Raw genomic sequence first — 13,598 nt, 5'->3', positions numbered from 1 at the left:
GAATCAAGAACTCTGCACTACTGAAGTGACGGTCCACCCGTATGTCTTGAGTTAGGCAACTTTATCTGCATATTTGAACCACCAATGAGAAGATACGTCCACCTAGCCGTTCCGCACCGTAGGAAGTAATTCAGAGAATATGAATGAGGACTAAATCCTTTAATTTTGAGGTATGATAAATTAATTTGTAAAAATATATTCCGTTTACTTTTGAGAATCCATGTGTAGAGCATCGTGTATTATTACATTCATTCGGTATTCGCAGAATGTGATGAGTAGTATTATTTAAAATGAAATTAGATAACTTATTTCGTAAAATCCACGGCATATGAATATTACAAAAGAGTAACTAACTACTTTATTTAAAGTGAGTCCTCCAGAGAGCTCGAATAACCAAACGATCAATAGTTCGGTGTAACTGCCGCATTTAACAAATCCTATCGTATCTTAGTCAAGAATTCATGCGTAAAAATAGCCTACAACTTTTACCAAACAATTCGAAATAACCTTATTTATTATCATTAATTTGTTGATTAATTATGATAATAAACATTCAGAAATACAACATATTATCAGAAATAAAACGAGAATAATTTTATTCTATCCAGTTTATTTTGTTTAAAAATATGAAAATCGTAGTGAGGAAATACTGCTGACGCAACCAAATGCAATTTTAAATGTACTAACTTTTAATTTTAATTAGCTTTTATTAAACTGAACGTTTTGATATAATTCTGATTCTTTTATTTATAATTACTGGATCAATTCATTCACAATACAAGATCGTATGTAGCTTTTTTTAATTTGATTTTTATTTAAAATATTTTTTTATATGACTTATTCATGTATTTCTTCTCAGTATGAAAGAATTAAAAAAAAATATCAACACAAAATCTGCATAAACGCATCATTAACTTTTCTTTTGTGCTGGCCATCTGTATCTAGTTAATCTGGTTAATTATTCTGCTCTCGATGCCTTTAATTCAGTTGTGTGGCTTGCCTAATTACAGTTGCACATTGATTTTTTAAAATTAATTATGAAAAAATTGTTCAGTGTGATCTTTTTCCCATAGTCATTAAAGAAACTAAAGGAAATTCACTTCATTTTTTAAAAATTCTATTTTGCTCTTGATTTTAATTTTGATTCAGCAGAGCATTAACTGATTTATGAGTGATTAGAAACTGTTTTCTATCTAATCATATTAATATTTTTCTTTTGGTAGATTAAACAAAGTTATCCTTGTTTTCAGCAAGTCAAATACAATTTGAAATGTAACATATTTTTACTTTCTACCTACTTCTACTTATTTATTTTTGGTTATGTGAGATTACCTTACTCTCAACAAGGACTGCTGTTTTTGCCAAATTGTAGTACCATCAAAAGTTAATTTTGGTAGTTTAATTTTTTGTGTTGGTGTGGCATAAGATGTGTACACAACTGATTAAATCTTCATTTGTCCATTTATTACGTGTATGTCAATGCTATAAGGAAGATTACCTGTATAATAGAAAATATCTTGATGATCATTAAAATACTTTAATTAGAAAAAAATATACTTAACAAATACTTAATATTGTTTGGTTTTAAAAGAGTAGTTTTTTCAAACTGTCATTTAGTTGTTTATGATGAGATTAAGCTTGCATAGATGTTGTTATATTAAAGCAAAAGAAATTAATTTAAAATTACACAGGAACTTTGAGGAGATGGTAAAATTGTCTGGAATCTACCTATTAGTTTCAATAGACTTTTTGGTGCTGAAAATGGGAAAAATATTTTTAAAAATTCATCACGAAAGTTTTTTCACAATTTGTAACTTTTTGTTTTGTTAGCCTATTATAAAGAATCATTTTGTTAAACTGTTGCTTAAATAAACAATCATAATATTTTACATATGAAAATGCAAGAAGTTAATTTTATGAATAAAAATTAGTGGATTTATGATAAAGAAGTTAAAAATGGTATTAAATCTATAACATAACAATACATACAGCCACTTTTATGTTATTACATGTCTGATCATTTTCCTGTTACAGTGTGTCTTCCTCGCTGCTACCATTTCTGCTATTCTATACAAAAAATTTAGTTTCATACATTTTTTACAACTGTGGTGTGCATTTGTGCTATTAGTTTGACAACCTCATCCATTTAATTTATATTACAGTTTAAAAAAAAAATCTATGTACTTATATTTTACAAGTTTTTATTAAATTAAACTTCAACGGTCTCAAGAGGTTGTGTCAATGCACTTGACTCTTTTTACTATATTTATGGAAACTTTACTGTCAAAAAACAACAAAGAAGCATTACAGAATTCGTAAAAAAAAAGTCTATTTTGGTGTGAAATTAGGAGACCAAGACAAATCTTGGGCTCATAAGGTTTATTCAGTGTGTGTTGGAGAGCTTTACCACTGGTCACAAAAAAAACAGTCTTTCTGTTTTGGAGTGTCTGTGGTTTGGAGAGAATCAACCAATCATAGCTGATCATCTAGGTTTTTTTTTATTATTACTTATGTTCATCTTTAAAAATGTATAATACAGGGACTCAATTTAAAAAAAAAACACAAAGGACCTTTTTTAGTCAAACCTTTGTTCAGCGATACATTCTGTACTCGTGGAACAGAAGTACCTGTTCCTTCACTATTAGATAAATTAGGTGATATATGTGATGAAGAAATGTCCTGTTCCAATTAACTGGATGATGAAATCACAGACCTGAGCTAATGAACTGGATAATGAAAATGATGATTATGATTCTGGAAGTGATGAACCAAATCTGTTCAAGAAATCCAAATTAAATGATTTGTTGAGGGATTATACCTTCTCAAGGACTCTGCTGAACGTTTAGGCTCAAGGTTGAAGGAAAATATTTGTTAGTTCGTGACACTATTTTTTGCTGGTTTGGGAATAGAGAAAAAGACTTTGTTCAATATTTTTTTTTAGAAAGATGCATTAGTTTACTGTAATGTTGTACCTGCCGGCCTCCGTGGTGTGAGTGGTAGTGTCTCAGCCTTTCACCCGGAGGTCCTGGGTTCGAATCCCAATCAGGCATGGCATTTTTCACACACGCTACAAAACATTCATCTCATCCTCTGCAGAAAAAATTGCTTGACTGAGGACCCGGAGGTTAAAAAAAAAAAATGTACCTTGACTCATTGAACAATTCCACACTAACCACAAGCGTTTGAGTGGAGACTGTTCATTGTTCATCGAAAAGGAGTCTTAAGGCAGTTTTTCTGTACAGTGGAAGTAAATACATTTCTTTACCAGTGGGGCATTCTGTTCATTCGAAAGAGTGTTATGAAAATTTGTCTAGCTTTTAATTAAACTTCGGTATAAGGATCAAGGTTGGACAGTGTGTGATAATTTAATGAAACTTTCTTTGTTACTTGGACAACAAAGTGATTATACCAAAGATCCATGTTTTTTGTGCGAGTGGGATAGTCATGATAAAAAGCAGCACTATAATAAAAAAAAGGCTATCAAGACAAACGTTAAAACACTAAAAATGTGGTGTGAAAAACATTGTAAGATAAAGTTTAGTAGAGCCAAGCAAAATTTTCCTTCCTCTGCTAAACTAGGGTTAATGAAGCAATTTGTGAAAGCAATGAAACAATATGGAAAGAATTTTAATTATCTTTGCAGTCAGTTTTCAGCTTTATCAGAAACAAAGATAAAGAAGGATGTTTTGTTGGGCTGAATATAAGGAAGCTTAGAAAAGATGAAATATCTGAATCTAATATTTAGGAAGGAGAAAAATCAGCTTGGAAGGTCTTTAAGGATACAGTTACAAAGTTTTTGGCAATAAAAAGATGAAGATTATAAAAATATTGTCCAAGATGTATAGAAAAATTAAAAAATGTAGGCTGTAAATTGAACCTAAAGATGCATTTTCTAGATTTGCACCTCAACTGCTTTCTCAAAAATCTTGGTGCAGTAAGTGAGGAGCATTGGAACAGATTCCAAGTCATGAAAGAGATGGAGAAGAGATACTAGGGAGATGGAACGTGAGATGATATCTGACTACTGTTGGATGTTATAAAGGGAGGACCCAGTGTGAAACTACAGAAGAAAAAGCACCAAAAGTTGCATCGATACAAAAATAAAAAGATTTTATAATGACATTTTTTAGGACGAAAATAGTATTTTACTTTGTGTTTTCATTAGTTTTAATGATATTTTAAAGTAATTTTGTTTTTCATATCACTTGTAAATAAATTCTAAATTTAATTAAAATTTGTTTTATATTTGTAAATAAGATTTTGAAGCCTTTTTATAAAAAAAATCCTTACCTGATAGAGAAAAATTGAAGTCATATTTGGATTCAGTGCCCAAAAATACATAAAAATCGGGTATCAAATTGCATCGATACAAAAATAAAAAGATTTTATAATGACTTTTTTTAGGATGAAAATAGTATTTTACTTTGTGTTTTCATTAGTTTTAATGATATTTTAAAGTAATTTTGTTTTTCATATCACTTGTAAATAAATTCTAAATTTAATTAAAATTTGTTTTATATTTGTAAATAAGATTTTGAAGCCTTTTTATAAAAAAAATCCTTACCTGATAGAGAAAAATTGAAGTCATATTTAGATTCAGTGCCCAAAAATACATAAAAATCAGGTATCAAATTGAAGACAATTTTTCAATCTTTAAAAAATGTAGGCCTATGTTATTTACTTAAAACTACAAAATATTTTAAATGACAAACCTAATAAAATTATATAAATACTATGTTTTTTTTTCAATTAAGATATTAAAAAAAACATTTTCAGTTGCTCTTGTGACCATCTTCAGTGGCGTATTAAAAAAAATATATTTATTTTAAAATATGCTCCACAAGTTCTTTTTGAATTATTATTGTCCAGTTCCTTCATCAGTAATATAACAAATGATGTTTGTTTTGAATTGGAAGAAATTCTGTTAAGAACATGGTCATGTGTGTGTGTGTGTGTGTGTTTTACATTAAATAGTCAATTTTTTACATTTTTCATAAGATTTGTCAGTTTGTTTGACCTTAATTATTTATATAATCATATGTATTAGCAAATATAGTTATATTATTTGTTACTTTTATGCTTACTTTTTCTGATGTCATGTTTTTATTTGTCATAGGTGCTTGCACTAGTTGTGCTGTCCCTTATTCCTTGGCCAGGACCCACAGTTTTTAAAATTTCTTGTCCTCGAGACAGTGCCACTGTGGTCAGGAAACTAATTCAAAAGGTAAAAAATTAGTTTAATTTCGAGCTTTTACAATTTAAAAACACTGTGATTAAATATGCTGTAAATTTTTGAGTTTACATCTTAGCAAAGAACGTCTTCAGTGAGAAAGAAAGGATAAAATAAAACAATAGATGTGAAGATTTCATTCACTGTTCCAGGAAATGAAATAGGAGACTACTTGTGTTAACAATTTCAACTCTCCCAGTAACATGTAAGAGCAGAAGGTCTAAATTATTTATTTCATTATTTTTACTAATTTATCACAAAGTTCGTTAGAACTTCGCTGGTAAGAGTCTTCAGAACTGGATGGCACGGTGAAGTCAATGAACTACATTTACAGTTCTAAACAGACCTAACGTAAACGTGAAATGAAACTGGGGAAAATATTCAAAAATAAGCATGAAAACATTATATTTCAGTTCAATTAGATTTCTAGTAAAGAATACTTTAAAAAAATACCTCAAATTTTTTCAGACAATGTTTTTTTCTTCCATTTGATGAACCGCAGGACTCAAATATGTCACTTTTTATTTTTTTAAAAGTGACTTTATGAATTGCACCACTAGGTAGCAGTACTTGATAGTACTAGGTAGTGTACAAAAACTTGATAATGTACTTGAAATAATAAAATTTAAAAGAAAATATACTATAACTTGTTTTAATAATAAATGCTCTTATGTAAATAAAAATACTGAAGACAAAACAATTTTTTTTAATTCCCATCATTTTATTAAAAAAAAAATAAAAGTATTAGTGTATAAGAGATTCTACAATTAGAACTATTTGAACTAATTGATCAGGAAATAAAAAAAAGTTCATTTAATAATAATATAAAAAGTGTGTCCATAGATACAGTAAAAATCGAGGGTTACACATACATCTTATCCTGTATGTATCCTTGATACTAGTTTTATTAAAAAAGAAGAAATATGGTATGAGGTGAATGATATGACTATCAACAAAAAAATTGGCCGTGAAATTAAAAAAACGTGTATTTGTTAGTTCTAGAAAGGCAATAAATTTTAATAATAAATTCATAAGATAACGTTCGGTAATTCATAAAAAAAAAAAGAAAGAATAATCTAACAAAACGCAGTGATATCCAAAAAAATTGCAATGAAATTGTAGTAAGCTGTATGGTAAGAGGCTCGCAGATATCATTTCTTCTGCTCAAAACACAAAAATTTCTGTAATATAAATAAAACTGTTTTTAACAAAATGATAGTGATATCAAAAAAGGTAAGACACTACATTTCTATTATCAAAATCTGTTATTAATTAAAATTAAAAAAAAAAAAAATACATATTAAATATATGTAATAGACAATAATTAATGTTTAAGTGTTCCATATAATTAGCAAAAAATAGAAAAATTTGTTACAGAACTCTTACCAGCCCAGTTTCATTTATATGTAATACATATCACATTTACAAAAATACAATTCTTATGATTATTTGTTTAATAAATGAAATTAAACCGGTAAGAGTTATATAACATTTTTTTTAATTTTTTGCTTATATGGAATGCTTAAACATTGTATATTATCTATTATTGTATGTCTGTTGTCTGTTAAATATATTTAACATGTATTTTTATTTAAACAAAATTCTAAATTAATAACAGATTTTGATAATAGAAGTGTGTAGTTTCTTACCTTTTTTGATATCAGTATAATTTTGTTAACAACAGTTTTATTTACATTAGAGAAATTTTTGCTTTGTTTTTTAAGCAGAAGAAATAATATATATGAGACTCTTACCCGTACAGTTTACAATTACATTGTAATTTTTTTTATATTTTTAAAAATTAAGATATATATAGAAAAAAAAAAAATCAATTCTTAAATTATTTTATTATCAGTTTCTAGAAAAATAATAATCATATGTTTTATTCATTACAAGTAATTCATCTTATTTGTAAAGAAATAGTTGGGGTTGACAAGCTCTGTTAGTCATAGTCAATAAAAATAGGTCTGATTCATCTTGTATGTTAAATATACAATAGGCATATTGAATGCATAACAAAACATACATTACAAAACAGGTCTGTATTGGGATAACAGTGGAGACTAATGAATAGTATGGAGATGAAAATGAATTTACCTTGCAGTTATTTACAAAGTGCTTACTCATGCTGTTTTGATCACCTAACAACGGGATATGATTGTCTTACAAACACTGATATCGAACAAAAATCATCTCTTATTTTATGACAGTTTTTATAATCATGGAGTGTGAAGTGTCATGAAAAGAATTGAAAAAAAGGTTTCTGTGAATTAAAACAACTTGACATGGGAAATGTTTGAATGTATTTTGTCTTTAGGTTTTGTTCATCTCGTATCAAAATTTGTTTAAAAGGTTTGATGAGAAATAGAAGATATTTGTACCTAATCCAGTTAGCTAACAGAGATCACGTAAACAGACTGTGCATACGAGTATTCAGGCAGCCAAATTAAAGCACTTTCCCAGTGCTGTTTTTCGTATTTAAAATTCATTTTTTCTAAGAATTTATAAAAAGTTGTTCTTTGAAAATCTGGTAGATCTTTATTGTCATTTATAACTTGTAACACTTTGCGAATTGGAGGCAGTTCGTTTCGAAAATAGAATTCATGTAAATTTTTACAAATCACATTTTTATCGAAATCATTAATTTTTTTTTAAAATTGACCTGTGAGGTTTTGTTTTCTTAGGAGACTGTAATTAATTGATCACTTTGTATACTGAAGTAGCACAACTTCCACTTTTTTTAACAGTTTTATAAACAACATCTGAAATCAGTGCTCGGATTACTCTGTAATTCGCTTTAAAATAATGTATTTTTCCACATACTCTAAGGACTTTTTTCCCTGAAAAGATCAAGGGTTTTTAATAGAATTGAGAAGACATAAGATTACATCAACCTTTGATTACATGACTACTATATGACTAATTACATGGTGGACTAGTGTTTATAGATATGGCCACGTTATAAATCTGTATTGATACACAGGACATGACTCGGCAGAATTAGATAACCGAATTAGAATTAGATAATTTTTTTTTAGAATTAGATAATTAGAATTAGAATTAGATAATTTGTGTGAATTCACTCGCACAAATGCAACCTTTATTTAGTCTTCGCTCTATAAGTTAACTAAATATAGTATAGTAGGAAACGTTCAGACATTGATTAACTTTATTCCTACAGTTAAATTCTCATACTTAAGACAGAACATAGTTGAACATCATTTATGGTTTATATCTATCTCATGAGGCAATTTCATAAGTGTTTCTTAATTCTTTATATTTAGTTGTGAAAACAATATATGTTAATTACACATCAGGATTCTGGGATCTATAACTGCATTAAATTAATTGATAATTAATTTATTACAGAATAGTTTAGAATCCCATTACGTATGTACAGTAAGTGTGCATTTACTCATTAATAGTGTCATTTATAAACTGAATTGACTGAACCATAAGGTAGAACATATTAAGATGAACAAAAATGTTAGAAAAAAATAAGCTAGATTCAAATTTATGTTTTCTTAGGTCTGATTTATTTCTATCAGAATAGCAGAATTTCTTCTTTTGTAAGTAATTATTACTAATAGTTAACATTAATTTAATACATTAAATTCTATAACAGCAAAAGAAATTAAAAAAAGAAAGCTTGTGGACTGAAATTAACTTTTTGTCTTCTGGGATTAGTTCAAAACTGAACAATATATATGGAAGTGAAAGAATGAAATTTTGGTTTTGGGTAGGTGATTTAGAAGATACGGAAGAAATTCACTGGAGAAAAGTAATTAAGGCTTACCACCACCTTATAAAAAAAACTGGTATCTTGCTGCATGCAAGGTTTTAAATCATATTTTGTTAACTGATATCATATGAATAATTAAAATGTACAGAACTGAGTCCACTAAAAAAGGAGACACTTTACTTTCATAATAATTATTTATTTGAATCTGGATGTATAATGTTAAGTACTCAAAGCATGGTAATTCAGATTTGTTCATGATTTGCTATTGTTAGGATTTAGTGGATAGTAAAGAATTTATATTTTTTTCTGATGTATACATGCATTGCAATTCGCTCACTTTGTTAAATTTCTTAATCACTCACTAATATCACTGATAAACATAATTTTTGTTTCCTAACATGCGATACATGATTTTAATCTGTTTTTTAATGCTGAAAATTAATATGATCTCAGAATCTTTCTATCACCCACCATTTCTGAAAAGTTTTTAAACGTTAATTAAAGAATTTATTTCTTTTTTTCAACATATAGTTAGCATTTTAAGTTCCTATATAGTATTTTACAAGCTCATTTTTTATTTGTTTAAAGTTAACATAATTTGTAAGCTATAAATAAACAATACTACACAAAGAATTAAATCATATCATAGTCACATATTATGACATCATATCTGATACTGAAGAGTGAGCCTTCATGGACAGATTAATCATGTCTGTGCAGGTCAAAACATGTAGCTGAAAACACAGGTGTGTTGTTTGTATTAAGCACTGGATTTAGGAATGAATTAATTTTGTTAAGTCTTATTGCTGTATTTTGTTAACAGTGCAGTGTCATAATGCCTCGAAATTGTGTAAATGATGTGTATGCCTTTTGTTATGTACGTGGTGAGTTAACCATAAAATCAAATAGAAAAAACATTACACCTTTAATTAAAAAAGCATATCATTTGTACTTTCAGTGTAATATTGGTGATCAGGATAAGACGTGGGCTTCTCATATAGTATGCACTAATTGTTCTGTATATTTAAGAGGATGGCTGAAAGGTACATGGAAGGCTTTGCTATTTGGTGTACCTATGATTTAGCATGAACCAAAGAATCATGTAACTGATTGTTACTTTTGTTTAACAAGTGTGTCTGGAATTTCTAAAAATCTAAACATACTGTAAAATATCCTTCATTGCAATCTGCAATCAGGCCTGTCCCTCACAGTGAAATCATTCCAGTTCCTGAGCCGCCTGTGAATGTATGTTTCAAGAGCAGCGATGAAGAATCAGGCAGTACTGAAGAAAACAATGATTATTATTTTGAATTATCTTCCAATAAGCCACATCTTATATCACAAGGTGAATTAAATGACTTGGTTAGGGATTTAAATTTTTCAGAAAATCAAGCCGAACTGTTAGGATCAAGACTGCAAGGTTGGAATTTACTTTAAAAAAAATACAAAAATTTTGGGCTTTCTAAGCCAACAAAAAGAACTTTCTCAATAATAATTTGGCTTATTGCATAAATATTGATGAGCTTATGTTGTACTTAGGATAAGTTCATAAAACTGAGGACTAGCATCTTTTCATAGATTTGTCGAAGTATAGTTTAAAAGTGTTACTACACAATGGTAACAAATATCCTTCGACACCAATCGCTTTTGGTATTGATTTGAAAGAGACATACAATGTGATGAAAGACATTCTTGAAAAAATGAATTATTAAAAACATAGCTGGAAAATATGTGATGATTTAAAAGTTATAGCTATTTTGTTAGGCATGCAGATAAGCTATATTAAGTACATGTGTTTTCTTTGCGAATGGGACAGCCGAGCTAGGGATAAACATGTTACCAAAGAGTGGAAGAAATGAGACTTAACTCCAAATGGGAAAAATATTATTCATGAGCTCTTAGTTGAACCCAAAAAAATATTTTTACCCCCTCTTGATATCAAGCTAGGACTTATAAAAAATTCTGTAAAAGCAATGAAGAAGGATAGTCCTGGATTTTTGTCCATCAGGCAGAAATTTCCAAATGTAAGGAAAAATTAAAGAAGGAATATTTGTTGGTCCTCAAGTAAGAGAGTTGGTCAAAGATGATGTATTTAACTTAATGTTAAATAATGTAGAAAGTGCAGCTTGGGCTCATTTAAAGATGTTTGCAAATATTTTCTCGACAAACAACAATCCGACAATTACCATGATATTGTTAATCAACTTTCTTACTTCATACAGAGCTATGGTATGTAATATGTCTTTGAAAATACATTTCCTCCACTCGTATCTGGATTTTTTCCCGGACAACCTCGGAGACATAAGTGATGAACACTGTGAACGTTTCCACCAAGACATTTTGGTGATGGAAAGCCGCTATAAAGGAAAGTGGAATACTAACATGCTAGCTGATTACTGTTGGACATTAATTCAGGAGATGCCTGAAGCTATTTATAAAGAAAAACTTCAGCGAAATCATCTAACACAGGTATGACCATACAAAATTATAAATTTTACAGATTTAACTATTTTTTCCCTTAATTTTTTTTGAAGATTAATTTATTTAAACTAAGGGTGATAGAAAAATTGTATTTACAGATCTGTAATGTATGCAAAAAACCAATTCAAGAAATGGAATCACACTTACAGAAACATCAAAAAAATTTTTTTTGTCTATCAGTACATCAATTTATTTCATACCTATAGTTTTGTTTTGGATGAAAACTGTTACATGTTAATTTTTTTTAGAATGGAAGTAATGTTTTATCTGTTATTTACAAAATAAGACATCTTAATAACTTGATATGGAATTTTTTTCTCTCATCACTAGTTTTTAGTGCTATTTTACCATTAAGAATTATGTTATTTTAATATGGGGTATGTATTTAATTTTAAAATTATTATTTCAGTTACTTTTCAGTAAATATTTAAATTGTTACTAAAATTACAGAAATGGATTCCTGTATTAGAAAAATATCAAGTTCAAATACCGTTGGAATGCCCATTTCATCCAATGAGAGATATCTTCAGACCACAACAGGCTGCCAAATTGCAACATCGTCCGTCCCAGTGGACTTGTGGTTTTTGCGGCAAATCTTTTTACGGAGAAAATTTTCTAGACCTACACTTTGATAACCGTCACAAAAATAATATTAATATGGTATTGAACTATTAAATAAAATAACATTTATTAAGATTTTAAATAAAGTATTTGAAAGTTCTGATATAATATCGTATTAACTATTTGTAATAGTATAATTGTTACAAAGAGTTCATTTACAGTTATTTTATTGCTTTTTCATTCAAAACATTTTATGTTTTGACAGCAAAGTATATTTTTCATGTAAAAATCCATGTCCCTAAAATTGTCTTTAAAATGGTAATTTACATACAAAATATATGTTATCATTTTAAATTACTTGCTTTTCTTAGAGTGTTAAATACATGCTAACTTATATTACTGGAAACTGTAACAAGCTCATAGTAAATTTGCCTTCTAAAATTTTTCAAATACGTTTTTTTTATATGCATTTTTTATTTTTGAATTAGCTGAACTCAAATGGTCTCCTAAAAAGTATGAGCCAATAGAAGTTATTCACTGAAGGATGTATTAAGACATCATTGTCAGCCACTCACATAACTGTTTATATTTAGAGAGTATAAAGAATATTTAATTTCTGATTTTTTTTAACATTCTTATAGTGATTAGGGCTGTTTCTAAACTACATGCCCTATCGTTCCAGGATAAACTGAAAAGGCTTACGCATTTCAAATGAAAATGCAACAAGATGGCTAGACTATGCACATCATAAAACTGTGTAGGAGCCATGGATATAGAAGAAATTATTTCTGGTATTTCTACACTCTGGACAATATATTTTTATTTTTACTATCTGTAAAATTAAGATGTCATATCAGAATGATACCAGACATTTTAAGATCCTCCATAGCTTATTTAATTTTTGTTACTCTTTTTTAGTTTTACGCTTTTGTTTTTGTATGCTTCTTTAGGAAGATACAAAAACTTTTTATTTGTATGAAACTTTTTTCATAAACATGTACAAGTATACTATTGTATACTGTACAAGTATAGCTAAAATAATATAAGTTGCCTGTTCATTTACATTAAAAACTGTTGATAAACTCTTACAACTGTTATACTGGAAGTAAGCAAAATTATACATCAAGTTGACTGATGTGCTACATGTTATTGATTTGTCCAGGTGATGTTGTTTTAATGTCATTCATTAGCAAAATTTTTACTATGAAATCTTAATTATTGTGTGATAGTAAAAATTCTCCAAAAATACAAAGTTTAATTTTTCAGGTATTACATCAGTGGATGATGTAAATTTTCCTGCTGTATTTAGTTATATTCACATGTACATGTGTAATTAATATACAAAATATACATACTAAAATGTTTTCCTTAAAAACTGAAAGGTATGCAATACTCAGAACATTTCAGGAAGTCCTTTATTACTATTATTATTAAAAAAATGTCTAGCAATGACTTAATTGCGTTGGTCAAAGTTAACTTTAATAAAGTACTTTCTGTACGTGACTGAAGATAATGAGATGATGAAATTCCATTTATTTAGATATGGTAGAAATTTTTTATTACAGACCACCAAACAGACTACTT

General features: G+C 28.3%; 1 protein-coding gene across 6 annotated transcripts in view; it reads left to right on the top strand.

Annotated features, from left to right (window-relative positions):
- The window catches only part of LOC142319504 (uncharacterized), a 37,621-nt gene continuing 24,023 nt past the window's right edge, over positions 1-13,598 (top strand). For 3 of the 6 annotated variants that reach the window (XM_075356853.1, XM_075356852.1, XM_075356850.1), the window contains exons 1-3: positions 1-170; positions 5,117-5,224; positions 11,904-12,113. In XM_075356853.1, coding sequence (XP_075212968.1) covers positions 144-170; positions 5,117-5,224; positions 11,904-12,113 — 345 coding nt within the window. In that variant the 5' untranslated portion in view covers positions 1-143. Of the gene's footprint in view, positions 171-5,116; positions 5,225-5,301; positions 5,436-11,903; positions 12,114-13,598 lie in introns of those variants that run through there. The other 3 variants (XM_075356851.1, XM_075356854.1, XM_075356855.1) reach the window with 2 other exon arrangements.

The sequence above is a fragment of the Lycorma delicatula genome, chromosome 2, assembly GCF_047948215.1.
Source record: "Lycorma delicatula isolate Av1 chromosome 2, ASM4794821v1, whole genome shotgun sequence".
In the NCBI taxonomy this organism is placed as follows: Eukaryota; Metazoa; Arthropoda; class Insecta; order Hemiptera; family Fulgoridae; genus Lycorma; species Lycorma delicatula.
This window is presented reverse-complemented; position numbering and strand designations above follow the sequence as displayed.